We start from the raw sequence: 18,464 nt of genomic DNA on the forward strand, positions 1-18,464 counted from the left end.
GGATGTATTTCTGCATAACATTGATGGTTTCAGAATTCTGTCAATATTTGATTGCTGTCTATATCCACATTGAGTGATTCCTCTCTCTTCCTGTCTTTCTGTACTTTACCTTCCCTTCTGGAGACTGCATCACAATGATAATCCTAGGAATAATACACAAGGGACCAAAAATGCTAGGAGTCATTTATTAACGTGGGAACAAATAACAATAGAGCAGAAATGGTTCAGTTACCCAGACTCTTATAAACTATTGACTGCAACATGGGGGAAGTTGTGTGTCAGTGTGTGTGTTTTTTTCTACTGCCTGCACTTGTGGGAAAGGGAGAGAGTATAGATCGCCAAGGGACCACACTGTAATCTCACATGGGGCACCCGTACCTTGTTGTTACACCCCTGTTGTGATTGGTAGTCTTGTGGAACTGTGTACTTTTTCCTCCAATTTTCTGTGCAACTTGTTTTGACGAAAAATTGGAATACTCACAGGATAGGTTTATATCCTTCTATGCAATCCATGGCACCTGTGTTACTGTCCATTGCAATGCTGATCCCATTCACTGATGCTGGATGGGACAGGACTGTGTTGCGGGCCAAAAAAAACATGCAACAGTGCATTGCAATAACCCACTATCTTGCAATGTGTCACTGAAAGCATCAGGCAGTGCACAAAAATCAATATACATGTAAACAAGCTGTAAGTGATTAGTATATGGCTTGACAAGTAGCATTTTCAGAAGAGAGTCAGCAAATGTCTTTGTTAAAAATGTATCTAAAGACACATTTGCTGACTCCCTTCTGAAAATGCTACTTGACAGAACATATACTAATCACTTACAGCTTGTTTACATGTATATAATAATACGTTGCAGACATATAAACAATGTCATTTTTATTTTTCACAGAATTTTTTATTGAGATAGTGCATCACCAACTGAGCCACTAGGATCCCTGTGTCACTTGTATACCAAAAACGTGCAGAATAATTGTGCTGAAAATGTAGTACAATTAAGTATACAATGTAATCTTTGATTCAATCAGGATAAACAAAAGTTAAATTGTGATCACTGGTTTTATGTTGTCACAAACAGAACAATTGTTTTTTTTCAATTGTTCCAATTGAATTTCTAGAATGAAATGGTTGCTTAAAACATTATTTGCATGATTGAGCAAAAACTTTGTATTCAAATTAACAAATGATTTGATATGATCAAAAGTATACTATTAAACATTATATTTTCATGTCAAGCAGTTGAATTCATACAGACGAAACAGCTCTGTTTGCTTTTTATATTTCTAACAGACAGAAGTCATGAAGACCTCTGCAGCCTGTGTGTGAAGTTGCAGAAAACTTTGGAAGATGGCAATATGTTAGGAAAGAGATGCAAAAGGCGATCTGCAATCCTGAAGACTTTGTACAAGCTGATTGATATTGGATCTGATAAACTGGGTCTCATATTAGCAAAGTTAATTTTGATGGTACGTCTCCACCTTTTGTACAATTTTTTTCCATTGTATAGGTAATTTGGTCTTAGATAATCAAAAATTATAGTTTTATTATTTAAAGAGAACCAGAGAGGAATGCTTCGGTAAAATAGAAAAAAGATTTTATACATACCTGGGGCTTCTTCCAGCCCCATAAGCCTGGATCGCTCCCACGCCGCCATCCTCCGCTTCCTGGATCGCCGGTACCGGGCCCGTCACTTCTGGCGGACGCGGCCAATTGTCCGCATCACAGGGGCTCCCTCCATACCCGTACGCATGCGGCTACGCAGTAAGCAGCCACACGCGTACCTGTATGGATGGAGCCCCCTGTGATGCGGATAATTGTCCGCGTCCGCCGGCCAACTGGCCGACTCGCGGCAATGACGGGACCCGGTAACGGCAGATCCAGGCATCGGAGGATGGCGGCATGGGAGCGATCCTGGCGTATGGGGCTGGAGGAAGCCCCAGGTATGTATAAAAGCTTTTCTTCATCCTCTCTGGTTCCCTTTAAGAGCCAGATATTAAAAGTGAGTCTGTAGCTGGACATTGATTCCCTACCTGGCAGTAAGGCTTGCTACCTCGATAGCACTGTGCTGCATCAGAGTTCCCACAGGACTTAAAGAGGAACTGTCGCGAAAATCTTAAAATTTAAAACACATACAAATAAGAAGTACATTTCTCCCAGAGTAAAATGAGCCATAAATTACTCCTCTCCTATGTTGCTGTCACTCGCAGTAGGTAGTAGAAATCTGACATTACCAACAGGGTTTGGGCTAGTCCATCTCTCCATATGGGATTCTCAGCATGGCCTTTGTTCTTTATAGAGACATTTACTGAAAAAGTTTTATACAAAGATGCTGGCCAGCCTCCCTGCTCGCTGCACACTATTTTGGCAGTTGGACGGAGCAACTGCTATTCACTAAGTGCTTTTACAAATAAAGAAATCCCTGAGACCCCCCCCCCTTCCCCCCCTCCAATGAGAAGATAGGCTATTTGAAATCTGCCGGTAATGTCAGATTTCTACTTCTTATTGTAAGTGACAGGAACATAGGAGAAGAGTAATTTATGGCTCATTTTACTCTGGGAGAAATGTACTTCTTATTTGTATGCGTTTTAAATTTTAAGATTTTCGCGACCGTTCCTCTTTAACCACTTGCCGACCGCCCACTGCACAGGGGCAGCCGGAAAGTGGATCCCGCAAGGACCGCCGCATGCACAGAGGCGGCGGTCCTTGTACGGGCATGGGCGGCGCGATTGCGTCATTCGTGACGCGATCGGCCGCCGGGGACTGGCTCCGCCCACCTCGCACTGTAACCCGCCGGCCGTTCGGAGGCGCTGGCGGGTTACTAGCACCCGGATCGCCGCATACAAAGTGTATAATACACTTTGTAATGTATACAAAGTGTATTATACAGGCTGCCTCCTGCCCTGGTGGTCCCAGTGTCCGAGGGACCACCAGGGCAGGCTGCAGCCACCCTAGTCTGCACCCAGGCACACTGATTTCCCCCCCCCCCTGCCCCCTGATTGCCCACAGCACCCCTCAGACCCCCCCCCCCATGCCCACCCCCCAGACCCCTGTTTTCACCCAATCACCCCCATAATCACCCATCAATCACTCCCTGTCACTATCTGTCAACGCTATTTTTTTTATGCCCTAAACTGCCCCCTGCTCCCTCCTGATCACCCCCCCACCCCTCAGATTCTCCCCAGACCCCCCCCCCCCCCTGTGTACTGTATGCATCTATCCCCCTGATCACCTGTCAATCACCCATCAATCACCCCCTGTCACTGCCACCCATCAATCAGCCCCTAACCTGCCCCTTGCGGGCAATCTGATCACCCACCCACACCAATAGATCGCCCGCAGATCCGACGTCAGATCACCTCCCAAGTGCAGTGTTTACATCTGTTCTCTACCCTAAACACCCACTAATTACCCATCAATCTCCCCCTATTACCACCTGTCACTGTTACCCATCAGATCAGACCCTAATCTGCACCTTGCGGGCAACCAATCACCCGCCTACACGCTCAGATTGCCCTCAGACCCTCCCTTACATCTGTTCTTCCCTGTAATAACCCACTGATCACCTGTCAATCAACCCCTGTCACTGCCACCCATCAATCACCCCCTGTCACTGCCACCCATCAATCAGCCCCTAACCTGCCCCTTGCGGGCAATCTGATCACCCACCCACACCAATAGATCGCCCGCAGATTCGACGTCCGATCACCTCCCAAGTGCAGTGTTTACATCTGTTCTCTACCCTAAACACCCACTAATTACCCATCAATCACCCCCTGTCACTGCTACCTATCAGATTAGACCCCTATCTGCCCATAGGGCACTCAATCACCCGCCCACACCCTCAGAACGCCCTCAGACCCCAGCCCTGATCACCTCGCCAGTGCATTGCTTGCATCTATTCCCCCCTCTAATCACACCTTGAGACACCCATCAATCACCTCCTGTCACCCCCTAGCACACCTACCCATCAGATCAGACCCTAATTTGCCCCGTGTAGGCTCCTGATCACTCGGCCAAATCCTCAGATCCCCCTCAGACCCCCTTCCGATCACCTCCCCAGTGCATTGATTGCATCTATTTTCCCCTCTAACCACCCCCTTAGACACCCATCAATCACCTCCTGTCACCCACCTAGCACTCCTATCCATCAGATCAGGCCCAATACAACCTGTCATCTAAAAGGCCACCCTGCTTATGACCGGTTCCACAAAATTCGCCCCCTCATAGACCACCTGTCATCAAAATTTGCAGATGCTTATACCCCTGAACAGTCATTTTGAGACATTTGGTTTCCAGACTACTCACGGTTTTGGGCCCCTAAAATGCCAGGGCGGTATAGGAACCCCACAAGTGACCCCATTTTAGAAAAAAAGACACCCCAAGGTATTCTGTTGGGTGTATGACAAGTTCAAAGAAGATTTTATTTTTTGTCAAAAGTTAGCGGAAATTGATTTTTATTGTTTTTTTTTTTCCACAAAGTGTAATTTTTTACTAACTTGTGACAAAAAATAAAATCTTCTATGAACTCGCCATACACCTAGCGGAATACCTTGGGGTGTCTTCTTTCTAAAATGGGGTCACTTGTGGGGTTCCTATACTGCCCTGGCATTTTAGGGGCCCTAAACCGTGAGGAGTAGTCTAGAAACCAAATGCCTCAAAATTACCTGTGAATAGGACGTTGGGCCCCTTAGCGCACCTAGGCTGCAAAAAAGTGTCACACATGTGGTACCGCCGTACTCAGGAAAAGTAGTATAATGTGTTTTGGGGTGTATTTTTACACATACCCATGCTGGGTAGGAGAAATCTCTCTGTAAATGGACAATTGTGTGTAAAAAAAAAAAAAAACAATTGTCATTTACAGAGATATTTCTCCCACCCAGCATGGGTATGTGTAAAAATACACCCCAAAACACATTATACTACTTCTCCTGAGTACGGCAATACCACGTTTGGCACTTTTTTGCAGCCTAACTGCGCTAAGGGGCCCAAAGTCCAATGAGCACCTTTAGGCTTTACAGGGGTGCTTACAATTTAGCACCCCCCAAAATGTCAGGACAGTAAACACACCCCACAAATAACCCCATTTTGGAAAGTAGACACTTCAAGGTATTCAGAGAGGAGCATAGTGAGTCCGTGGCAGATTTCATTTTTTTTTTGTCACAAAGTGTCATTTTCCGCTTACTTGTGACAAAAAATAATATCTTCTATGAACCCACTATGCCTCTCAGTGAATACTTTGGGATGTCTTCTTTCCAAAATGGGGTCATTTGGGGGGTATTTATACTATCCAGGAATTCTAGCCCCTCATGAAACATGTCAGGTGGTCAGAAAAGGCAGAGTTGCTGGAAAATGGGAAAATTCACTTTTTGCACCATAGTTTGTAAACGCTATAACTTTTACCCAAACCAATGAATATCGGCTGAATGGGGTTTTTTTTTAATCAAAAACATGTTTGTCCACATTTTTCGCGCTGCATGTATACAGAAATTTTACTTTATTTGAAAAATGTCAGCACAGAAAGTTAAAAAAATCATTTTTTTGCCAAAATTTGTCTTTTTTGATGAATATAATAAAAAGTAAAAATTGCAGCAGCAATCAAATAGCACCAAAAAAAAAGCTTTATTAGTGACAAGAAAAGGAGCCAAAATTCATTTAGGTGGCAGATTGTATGAGCGAGCAATAAACCATGAAAGCTGCAGTGGTCTGAATGGAAAAAAAGTGCCTGGTCCTTAAGGGGGGGGGGGGGGGGGAGGTAGAGGTCCTCAAGTGGTTAACTAGTAACCTGGTAACCTGACTACTAACTTCCTCATATGGGATTGCAATCTCACCTTAATATTGGTGCAGAGTCCAGGCAATAATATCACAGGGAGCAGGGATGGATGTAGTTGCGTTTGGAAGGATATGGCTAGGTGGGTGGCCAGGGCCTCCAGACTGGTAAGTCCAACCAAAATTAGATATAAAGCTGTATAGTATACAGGTTTACTGAAGTTACTAATTTACATGTTTGTTACATCATGGCAGGACTGTTCCAATACCCCCTACTCAGGCCTTCCAAATAAGGTCCTTAGCTGCCTACAGTTATTACAAAATGCCGCTAGCAGGCTGGTACCAAGTCTACCTTGCCATTGCTATGAAACATAGATTATTTTCTCACTACACTGGTTACAATGGCTTACTCAAATTCTTGCACAGTTTAGGCTTTGGCTATCTGAAAATGTATTGTTGCTACACTGAACCACCCACAAACTCTGATCATCAGGATCTAATAAAATACCCACAGTCCATCCCCGAATCTTTGGAACTATAGCCTTCTATCATGCTGCTCCTTCCCTAAGGACCTCCTTACTACAGTCCATCAGAACAGCTCTATCCAAGGAAGTGTTTAAATCCTGATTGAAACCCCACCTGTTGTGTCTGAATTGTCTCGGCCTAGCACAGGCGGGAGATTGTGCATTGTTCTCCTCCTTACCCCTCCTGCTCAAATCTATTCTATCATGCTACATCCTACCAGCAATACACAGTTCCTCTATGTAGGAGAGCGTTCATTTCAGAATCAGAATCTTTTATTTCGCCAAGCACGGCTGGGCCGTGCCCGGAATTGGGTTTGGCAAGTACAGGGCTAGTGTGAGAACAAGCAGGACATAACGATACATATATGTAAGCAGACAGACAATATAAGGGGTACAGTTACAGCATTTGGACACATTTGAACACGTATATATGAAGTGAGCACCCGTGCGGTCAGGCTGGGTGCTACCAGACACCACTTGTCGTGTAGGATGAGGAGGGATCTAAGAGTTCAGATAATTTACGGCTGAGGGGAAGAAACTGTTCCTGTGCCTTGTGGTCCTGGTGTAGATGGATCGGAATCTCCGGCCTAGGGGGAGCCTACTAAAGAAGCGGAAACCTGGGTGGGACGGGTCATTAGCGATTTTTTAAGCTCTGGAGCGCAGTCTAGAGTTGAAAATCTGGTCAAGAGAGGGGAGTGGTTTCCCGATGATTCTCTCCGCTAATCTGATGACCCTCTGCAGTTTGTGTCTGTCGCTGGCGGCGGATCCAGCATACCAGACCAGGATGGAGGAGCAGAGGACAGATTCAATTGTGGCAGTGTAGAAGCTCGTCAGAAGCTCGCGGGCCATACCGAACTTCTTAAGTTGGCGTAGGAAAAATAGCCTCTGCTGGGCTTTTTTCTGGGTTGAGGTAGTGTTGGCTTTCCATGTCAGGTCCTTAGAGATTGTCGTGTCAAGGAGGCGTGCACAGGGGACGTTCTCAACTACCGTGCCGTCAATGCTGATCGGGGGTGGGGTGGTGGCGCGTTTCCTAAAATCGACAATCATCTCGACCGATTTTGTAGTGTTGAGGACCAGCCCGTTCTCCCTACACCAGTGGCAAATTCTGTCAATCTGCTGGCGATACTCCTGCTCATCATTAACCGAGATGAGGCCAACGATGGTGGTGTCGTCGGCGAACTTGAGGACTTTGACGGAGTCCGCAGTGGACCTGCAATTGTTAGTGTATAGGGAGAATAGGAACGGCGACAGTACGCAACCTTGGGGGCTCCTGTATTGGTGGTCCTTGGTTGGGAGATGATAGTGTCTAGCTTGACGGCCTGGGATCTATTACTTAGGAAGTCCGTGATCCAGAGGCGGAGGGTGGGGTGGACTCCGAGGGCAGCGAAATTTTCCTGAAGTATTAGGGGGCTGATGGTATTAAACGCCGAGCTAAAGTCGAGTAGAAGGATCCTGGCGTATGAGTCAGGTCTGTCCAGGTGTTCATTTACAAGCTCCAGGCAGATATTTATGGCGTCGTCAGTAGACCTGTTTGCTCTATATGCAAACTGAAACGGTTCCAGCAGGGACTCGGTCGATTGCTTGAGGAAAGGCACAACCAAGCTTTCAAAGGCTTTCATGATGACTGAGGTGAGAGCCACCGGCCTGAAATTGTTGAGGTCTGAGACACCCTGTTTTTTGGGGACCGGGATGATTGTGGACCTCTTGAAGCAAGCAGGGACCCTGCCTTCCTGAATGGACTTGGTGAAGATAAATGAGAGAATGGGAGCAAGCTGCTGTGCGCAGGTTTTCAGACAGGGCTGGTGACACTCCATCTGGGCCTGAGGCTTTCCTTGCATTAATCTCTGACAGGTGTTTCCTGACATCATCCTCCTACACCGCAAGGGGGGTGGGCTTGCATGTGGGGGTTCTAAGTCAGAGGTGGCGGCCAAAGGCTCTGGGGACCTTGCTGGATTCTCAAATCTGCAATAGAACTCGCTGAGGTTCTCAGCGAGGTCGGTGCTGGGAGTTGCATGCTGCGGAGGGGGCTTGTAGTTCGTGGCAGCCTTGAGCCCCTTCCAGACAGTTCGTGTGTCTCTTGAGGAGAGGTTCTGTTCCAGTTTTACAGCGTAGTTCTTTTTGGCGGCCCTCAGTTCCTTGTTTAGGGTGTTTTTTGCCCTCCTATACTCCTGGTTGCCAGACTTGAACGCCAGTTCTTTGCTTCTGCGCAGACGCCGAAGTTTATTGGAGAACCAAGGTTTGTCATTCGGGTGGTGTTTGCGGATTTTTGTTGGTACACACTGCTCCTCGCAAAAGCTGATGTACGAGGATACAACGTCTGCCCACTCATCTAAGTTCGGTGTTTCCAGAGCCTTCCAGTTCGTGCAGTCGAGGCAGGCTTGAAGTTGTTGTTTAGCCTCCTCCGACCAGACTTTGCTGGATCTTAGGACTGGTTTTGCGGTTTCCAGGCGTCTCCTGTAGGTGGGTATCAGGTGAATGATGCAGTGGTCCGATGAGCCCAGTGCAGCTCGCGGGGTTGCCTTGTAGGCATCTTTCAGGACCGTATAGCAGTGGTCCAGAGTGTTGGCGTTCCTGGTGGGGCAGGTGACGTGCTCGTGGTAGCGTGGAAGTTCATGGCGTAGGTTCATTTGCAGCATTACGTATGGCTGAGATATGGAACTTCCTGTTCTGATGCGTAAGGTTTTTAAAAAAACTGCTCTGATGCATCAAGGACTGTAAGTGACTCCGAGATAATAGTGTTTTTTCCTTTGTGCTTAAATGCACAAAGTCATAATAAAAAAAAAACCTCCTCTCAGGATCAGGACTACAAGTATTTTTGCAAAAAAGGTATTACAAAGCAGGTTGGATATCTACAGTTTATAGTTAGTAACTGGAAGACCGGTATTTAAGAGTATGTTATGGCAGACTGTGGTTCCGCTTTAACGAGTTACTGAACTTCAGTACAAAAATCTGTATAACTTGTAACTATATTCCATTAAGTATTTTCCTTCAAATTAATTTGGCAACTTCTTTAACTGTTCTGTTTTGCTGTCAAAAGGCTAGTCTGATTTGTACAAACTTTCAATGCAGTGCAACCCTTTAGCCCATCAATTGGCCACTTCTCCTGCCCCACCCCCAATCAATGGAAATCAATCCGTCAGACATGATGGTGCAATAGATTTGTACCTGAAAATCAATGTGTGTGTATGGCTTGTTTTCTACCCCCCCCCCCCCCCGTTCTTTCCGCTGCTTATTCTAACTACTTACAGTATTGATGCCTGGCACCCCCTAGAGGGAATCTAGTTGAGAATAGTAATGAGTACACAAGGACAGTGAGTGGACTGGTGTCTTACCGACTGGACCGCTGCATGGAGGACTGTTTGGAGGGTGTGTCGTCCACTTTTCACTTCACGATGGAGAATAGTAATGGACATCCCTTTCTCTGTTCGAGAGAGCGGTGCTACTTACAGTTGTGTGTTAGGAAGATACAGTGGCACATTTTGTCATAACATGTTCACGTTCATGAACAACACGGGGCCTATTACATAGCACACTGTAACTACTGTATTCATTAAACTACTCACAGTGGGATGCGAAAGTTTGGGCAGCCTTGTTAATCGTCATGATTTTCCTGTATAAATCGTTGGTTGTTACGATAAAAAATGTCAGTTAAATATATCATATTGGACACACACACAGTGATATTTGAGAAGTGAAATTAAGTTTATTGGATTTGCAGAAAGTGTGCAATAATTGTTTAAATTTAGGCAGGTGCATACATTTGGGCACTGTTGTCATTTTATTGATTACAAAACCTTTAGAACTAATTATTGGCTTGGTAAGCTCATTGACCCCTGACCTACTTACACAGGTGAATCCAATTATGAGAAGGAGTATTTAAGGGGGTCAATTGTAAGTTTCCCTCCTTTTTTTATTTTTTTCTGAAGAGTAGCAACATGGGGGGCCTCAAAATAACTCTCAAATGACCTGAAGGCAAAGATTGTTCACTATCATAGTTTAAGGAAAGGATACAGAAAGCTGTCTCAGAGATTGCAGCTGTCTGTTTCCACAGTTAACAACATATTGAGGAAATGTAGGACCACAGGCTCAATTTAAGTTAAAGAGACACTGAAGCAAGAATAAATCTCGCTTCAGTGCTTATATTCAGCAGGGGCATGTGTGCCCCTGCTAAAACGCCGCTATCCCGCGGCTAAAAAAGGGTCCCTTACCTCCCCAATCCCCTCGTGGAGTCCCGGGCAGCGATTCCGCATTCAGGCAGGGCTAATGGCCACGGCCCTGCCTCACGTGCGTCTCTCAGCGCGTATCTCCGCCTCTCCCCCGCCCCTCTCAGTCTTCCTTCGCTGAGAGGGGCGCGGGAGAGGCGGCGATGCGCTGCTGATAGACGGCGCTGAGAGGCAGGGCTGCAGCCGTTAGCCCTGCCTCAAGAGCAGCAAAATCTACGACCAATTTGAACGTTGATTTTGCAGGGGGGGATTTGGGGGTGAAGGGATCCCCGTTCAGCCGCGGGATAGCACACATGCCCCTGCTGAATATAAGCACTGAAGCGAGATTTATTCTCGCTTCAGTGTCTCTTTAAGGCTCAAAGTGGCAGACCAAGAAAAATATCAGACAGAAGCGATGAATGGTGAGAACAGTCAGTCAACCTACAGACAGACCAGCACCAAAGACCTACAACATCATCTTGCTGCAGATGGAGTCACTGTGCATCATTCAACCATTCGGCACACTTTACCCAAGGAGATGCTGTATGCGAGAGTGATGCAGAGGAAGCCTTGTCTCTGCCCACAGCACATACAGAGCCGCTTGAGGTATGCTAAAGCATGTTTGGATAGGCCAGCTTAATTTTGGAATAAGGTGATGTGGACTGATGAAACTAAAATTGTGTTATTTGGGCATAACAAGGGGCGTTATGCATGGAGGAAAATTATGCATCTAGGAAAAACAGCACGACATTCCAAGAAAAACACCTGCTACCTACAGTAAAATATAGTGGTGGTTCCATCATGCTGTGGGGCTGTGTGGCCAGTGCAGGGACTGGGAATCTTGTTAAAGTTGAGGACGCATGGATTCCACTCAGTATCAGCAGATTCTGGAGACCAATGTCCAGGAATCAGTAACAAAGCTGAAGCTGCGCTGGGGCTGGATCTTTCAACAAGACAACGACCCTAAACACTGCTCAAAATCCACTAAGGCATTCATGCAGAGGAACAAGTACAATGTTCTGGAATGGCCATTGCAGTCCCCAGACCTGAATATAATTGAAAATCTGTGGTGTGTGTTAATGAGAGCTGTCCTTGCTCGGAAGCCATCAAACCTGAATGAACTAGATGTGTTTTGTTAAGAGGAATGGTCCAAAATACCTTCAACCAGAAACCAGACTCTCATTGGAACCTACAGGAAGCGTTTACAGGCTGTAATTTCTGCAAAAGGAGGATCTACTAAATATTGATTTCATTTCTTTTTTGTGGTGCCCAAATGTATGCACCTGCCTAATTTTGTTTAACCACTTAAAGAACAAGCGACACCCATGCTAACCTAGAAATAAAAAACACATACTGTATATAAGTAGATAAATACTACTTCTACTTACATAACAGATGTATTGTGCTATCCACATACTGATTCCTGTGAATTTTATAAAGGAAAAGCAGAAAATCCTATTCTAGGCAGTGGTTATCTTGCCAAGCTAATGCTGACATCATATCCTCCCTGACTCTTGTTTTCCCCCATTCCCTTCTCTTGCTCGTTGTGTATGCATTAGCTGCCCTCCTCCCAGAGTCTCCCACTGAGGTGTATACTAGGAACTACACTGTCTTATCCTTCTTTCGCTGAGTCACCTCAGCCTTGCTTGTAAACACAAGTGAGCAGAGGTGTTTCAGATAAGAAAGCTAGGCAGGGAAATAAGTGGAAGAGGATGAATATATTATAGATATAAAGAACTCCCAGCATTCAACTCTTTGGCACTGTTTGGCACTAGGGCCAGTGCTCATAATGTATGTGATAACTCCAAACCATAACAGCAGAAAAAGTTTTGCAAGTTTTGAATGCAGGATTAGCATCTTTATCACTTAATACACTCAGACCAGTTGCTGTTGAAATTTGATTTTATGGTGACAATACCGCTTTAAGGACTGCAGTCTTAAAACCCCTTAAAGAAAATCTGTTACAAAAAGAACTCCCCTAGGGGGTACTCACCTCGGGTGGGGGAAGCCTCTGGATCCTATTGAGGCTTCCCCCGTCCTCCTCGGTCCCACGGTGGCGGCAAAAATCCTCCCAGAGCGGCGGCGATGTAATATTTGCCTTTTGGCTCCAGCGCAGGCGCAGTATCCGCTCCTTCCCGCGGAGATAAAGATCTCTGTCGGGACGCTCTACTGCACAGGCACAAGTCACCTGCGCAGTAGAGCGGACCCGACACAGATCGGCTATTTCCGCCCATCTCCGTCAGAAGAGCCGAAACAGCGCCTCCCGCTGGAGCCTGGAAAGGTAAATATTGAACAGGCTGTCAGATCTGTCGGGCCGGATTTGAAGGGCTGCAGCGAGACCCCCGTGGAATAGAGGAGGACAGGGGAAGCCTCATTAGAATCCGGAGGCTTCCCCCTCCCGAGGTGAGTACCCCCCAGGGGACGTTTTTCTTGTTACAGTGTCTCTTTAAGGACCAGACACTTTTTTTCCATTCAGACCACTGCAGCTTTAACGGTTTATTGCTCGCTCATACAACCTACCACCTAAATAAATTTTACCTCCTTTTCTTGTCACTAATGCAGCTTTCTTTTGGTGCTATTTGATTGCTGCTGTAATTTTTAGTTTTTATTATATTCATCAAAAAAGACATGAATTTTGTAAAAAAAAAATATTTTTTATTTTTTTTTTACTTTCTGTGCTGAAATTTTTCAAATAAAGTAAAATTTCTATATACATTTTTGTCCAAATTTATTGTGCTGCATGTGTTTGATAAAAAAAATCCAATAAGTGTATATAAAAGTTATAGCGTTTACAAACTATGGTGCCAAAAGTGAATTTTCCCATTTTGAAGCATCTTTGACTTTTCTGAGCACCTGTCATGTTTCATGAGGTGCTAGAATTCCAGGATGTGTGCTAGAGGAGATAGAAAGGGGCGGGAAGACACCGGGAGCCCGATCTGGTGTAGTATCACACGAGTAGATTTTTCTTTAGTAAGTAAAAGATCGTATATACTCACAAGGCTAGGTTGCATGTAAGGCAACCACTGTATCACGTGTGTGGGGAAGTACCGTCCCCACTCGGCCTTGTGACGAGATGTTATCGGTCGCAGCTCCTTTGAGAAAATACCACCTGCCAAGGTGGTGGCCCCTGGTCCCAGGGGAGGTATCAACACGGGAGGGTAGGAGGCGCCCTTGGAGGTACTTCAGATCTCACTTTAGACTTAATCAATCTGTTTATGCATATAACAATTCTACAGGTCTAGATGAGAATTGGGTTCATATGCTCCAATTTTGGAACTGCCAGTTTTTCTAATTATTGTTTCAGGAATATGGAAAGATCCTACCTTAATAAGTAGTCACTCTCGTATGGTTGGGTAAAATGAGAATTTATTGTAGCACTTTAAAATGACAACGCGTTTCGCGGTATACAACCGCTTCATCAGGTCGTGTTTCGTGCCTTTAAGATAAAAAAGAGATAGCGGGGCACTGAGACATAGAAGCACTTGTGATATATTATAGACAGATATAGCTAAAAACATATCTAAAAATTCGTCTAAAAACTTCTTGTATTTTTATATTTATATTATACACAATGGAAAAGTAGTCATAGTGATAAGTTGGTGATCTATACTCGGATGTTCCTCTATTGCATAAGAGAAATAGAGCAATAAAACAATGACACAGTGGATCATATTATTAAGAGCATGGGGTACAATACATGCATTTATATTCTATTTAATATGTTGGTTTCTGGTGTTCGGTAAGTAGCATGCATGGGCCCCATATTATCTAAGTGACTTTACTATCATTTGCACCATCTCAATTGGCTGGTGCCTAGCATGGACGGAGTTTGAAGGGCTCCATGATACTGCGGGGAGTATGTGGTAATCAATATAACTGTATCAATATAACTACATGTGGGGACAGTGGAGGGAAGAGAAGTACATCTGCTCCTATATGGAGCTTCTTACCTAGTTTCAGAAGTGTTCGGTCTCGGGCGCCTCATAAGCGCCGCCATTGCCGCTGGACGGTTTTAAGAGTGAGGAGCCTCCGTATTTCCGCGTGTGTCACGCGGCAGGGGGCGTGGTGGACGCTGGCTCCGTATCTCCCCCATGTTGTATGTATGTGGGGTAGGGGGCATCAGGTACTCGTGACGTGGTGGCAGAGGGCGTAGTTTACAGCGTCATCTCGCTACTAAGCGTGGTGACGCTGAGTTATGGAGGACGCAGGTCTGGTGTGGGGAGGGGGGTGTGGCGGAAGGACAGAGCGTCACCTCGCTGTTATGCGTGGTTGCGCTTCACAGGTGATGTCTGCCCCTCCAGCGTCTAGTCTCCTAGGAGACGCCGGGGATTCTGGGCATCTATGTATGGCTCCTAGGTATCGTCGGCCATTTTTGTGTGGTCCGACATAGATAGAGCTTTGTATTAAGAAAACTTTTTCTCATTCCACTTATGTTAGGATGTAGCAGATTCTTATGTGGCAATTTGTCCACAACAATATTGAGCAAATATGTCTTAAAATACAGAGTATGCAAATTACATAAAAGTTTATAAATTATTTAAAATATGAAATGCACAATACATGGGAATGGTAATATCAATACAAATATAATGAGCTACCAGAGTAGCATGCTTCTTTTTAGTGAATACAGATATACATACATGATTGTAGCTATATTCAGCACTCATAATGATGACGCAAGCTTTTATTATGTAGGTGCTGGTGTCTATATTTTCTTAGTTTGCCATACAGTTGTTCTCCAAATTCTATCCCAATGTGTCTTGAATGCATAATAAAATTAGTATTTCTCTCTTGTTCTATATGTTTGGTGAGGGCGTATAACCTAAAATAGACATGGATGTAGGGAACAGGGATTGTCTATGCCTGCCCTTATAGCCATCCCCCTCCTGGGGGCCGGGGGAGGGGGGGGGGGGGACGAGTTTCCAGGGAATCTTTATGGATGCTCCCACGTATTCCGTATATCCCATTCTATTTTGGGAGTTGAGTGTTTCGAGAGGGAGGGGGGGGGGGGGAAGGGGGAAAGTTTATAAATAGCACCTTGCTAGTGGGAGGGGTGCTGTTTTATTTTTAATTTTATGTTTCGGTGGGCATACATATATATCAACAGCATATATCTATACCCATATATATATATATATACACACATATGTCAGAGTATACCCTCCATGTATTGGACGGGAGCTAGGAGGGGGCCCTATCTGGGCCCTTTTTGGGAACTGGTGATCCAATGGTGAGACACTGGGGCACTGGGGAGGTGATCAGGGGGGGTCTAAGGGCGATCTGAGGGTGTGGGCGGGTGTTTGGGTGCCCGCAAGGGGCAGATTAGGGTCTGATCTGATGGGTAGCAGTGACAGGTGGTGACAGGGGGTGATTGGGTGATTGATAGGTGATTGGCAGGTGATCAGTGGGTGATTACAGGGGAGAGCACACGGGGGGGGGGGGGGAGGTGTAGGTCTGGGAAGGTTCTGAGGGTGGGGGGGGGGGGGTAATCAGGAGCTCCCAGGGGGCAGTTTGGGACCTAATCTAACATTATGCAGTGACAGGGAGTGATTGATGGCTGATTAGGAGGGTGATTGGGTGCAAACAGTGGTCTGAGGTGGTGATCAGGCGGGGTCTGAGGGGTGCTGTGGGCAATCAGGGCGCAGGGGGGGTAGGATCAGTTTGTGTGTGCTTTTACTAGAAGGGCTGACTCCTGCCCTGGTGGACCCTCGATCACTGGGGCCACCAGGGCAGGAGGCAGCCTGTATAATACACTTTGTTAGCTTAACAAAGTGTATTATACACTTTGTAAGCGGCAGATCGGGGGTTAACAACCCGCAAGCGCTGCTAATTGGCCGGTGGGTTGACATTGCGGGTGGGCAGAGCCTAATGCCGCCGGATGCGCGCACGATCCCCAGCTATTCAGTCCTCCAGGTACCACCGCCGATCGGAGTTACGCGGTCCTGGGGGTGCCACTTTGCCGGCGCACATAGGTAGTGAGCGGTCGACAAGTGGTTAAACAATTATTGCACACTTTCTGTAAATCCAATAAACGTCATTTCACTCCTCAAACATCACTGTGTGTGTCTCCTATATCATATATTTAACTGACATTTTTTATCGTAACAACCAACAATTTATACTGGAAAATCATGATGATTAACGAGGTTGCCCAAACTTTCGCACCCCACTGTAAGTTGTCACAGTTTAATAAAAGATGGATAGTGGATGCTGAAGGTAACTAATGCTTGCATATCATTGCTACTATCAATGCCTTACTAAATAAGCCAGCACATGTACAAGCCTGTGAGTGATGTCACTGTGCACAGTATAAACCTTCTGTCTCTTTGTGTTTAGTTCAAAGTAAGCGGCAAGAACCTCTTGAACATCTGCAAGCTTGTGTTCAAAATAAGCAGAAGCAAAAACAATGATCATCTCTTCCAAAATGATAACATAACGGGTGAGCTCATTTATTCCTCTTTTATGGCGACACTTTATTCTTCATCTTGCTCAATAAACGACCTCAGCAGTTTCTAAACATTTCTTGGCAATACCATTTGTCATGCTCTCTTGGATAGACCTTACAAAGCATTAATTGGTAAACTTTACCCTTATTAGACAGTGAGCCATTGTTACAATTCAGACTAAAGGTTAGATTAAAAAAAATCTTTATTCTCTGCTGCAAGTTGAGGGCATCCACAGACAAGCAGTGGGATAAATCTAATCATTTAGGCTCGATATAAAAATGGTAAACGCTTTTAAGTAGCCAAATACATTTATGCATAGAAATCTGTGCATGAGACGAATAAAAGGTACGTGAAAGGGAGAAAAATAGATGTGGGAATATTCCTATGGGGCGGGCTGGAATACTGGGGACAGGGGCGTAACAATAGACCTTGCAAAGGATGCAGCAGCAGGGGGGCCCCGTCGGGGGAGAAGTTTCTTTTCCCATTCCCGAGAGACTGACAACTAAGGGCACAGAGAGAAAAAAACGTTCTGCTGTCTGCACAATTGTTCTAATGACTGCATCTGCTCAGCCACTGATTATGAATCATTCAACATGTTGTAGACAAAGATTTGTAGACTGTCCCTATTCATTGTTCAGCAGGGTCTTGTGTACAGCGCTCTTATACCCCCAGCCCCCGGGGGGAAGTTATTGGGGGAGTGGGCCCCAACCAAACTTTTGCAGGGAGGCCCAGTGATTTCTAGTTACGCCCCTGACTGGGGACACACTTAGGAGGGGCAGTGGGTGGCAGGTGACAATATGGGAAGCAGTAGAAGGTTGAGGGCATTCACTGGTTAGGTATGGACACTTAGGAAGAGAATAGGTTTATAGGTGTTTATAGGTTGCGTTATAAGACTGTGAGCATGCGTGAGGGTGTGCATATGGAGCCTGGAGACTCCCTTAGGAGGTACACAGGGAGCCAAGGAATACTCTTACATAGAGCATTGGAGGCTGGACACCATTGGGAGAGGGGCTAGGAATCTGAGAACACACTTAGAAGGTGCACTGAGAAGCTGAGGACACACCACTGATGTTGAGTTAAGGGAGACTAAGGACACGCATTGGGGTGCTCTTTGAATCTGGTGACACAATTATGGAAGCCTGGGAACAGAAGAAGATAAATTAAGCTAACATTTGAACTGCACAAACAGATTGTGTGCACACAGGCCAGTTTCCTCTTTTTGCTTTTTGTTATGAAAGAATAAAAATGTACATCATTGCAACATGGCTTATCACATTTAATAACTATTTTCACTGTAACCTAAAGCCTGTCATACACAATTCAGCTGGTGTTAGATCACATCAGTTATTTATTCTCCTAATATTGATTGTTTACCTGTTTAGCCACTTTACACCACTAGCTATTACACAAGATTTCAGCACAATTGAATCAATTGATCTATATCTAGCTTAGATACAGCCAAGTGGAATACAAAGCAGTGAGGATGTCTCTTGTGTACCATTTTAGCTAGTAGCTTCAA

At 45.4% G+C, this 18,464-nt stretch overlaps 1 protein-coding gene across 4 annotated transcripts in view; it reads left to right on the forward strand.

Annotated features, from left to right (window-relative positions):
* ARMC2 (armadillo repeat containing 2) overlaps positions 1-18,464 on the forward strand; it is a 249,722-nt gene that overhangs the window by 153,752 nt on the left and 77,506 nt on the right. For all 4 annotated transcript variants that reach the window (XM_068231267.1, XM_068231268.1, XM_068231266.1 and 1 more), the window contains 2 exons: positions 1,298-1,473; positions 16,836-16,938. In XM_068231267.1, the coding sequence (XP_068087368.1) occupies positions 1,298-1,473; positions 16,836-16,938 (279 nt within the window). The remainder of the gene's footprint in view (positions 1-1,297; positions 1,474-16,835; positions 16,939-18,464) is intronic.

Source organism: Hyperolius riggenbachi, chromosome 4 (genome assembly GCF_040937935.1).
Source record: "Hyperolius riggenbachi isolate aHypRig1 chromosome 4, aHypRig1.pri, whole genome shotgun sequence".
NCBI lineage: Eukaryota > Metazoa > Chordata > Amphibia > Anura > Hyperoliidae > Hyperolius > Hyperolius riggenbachi.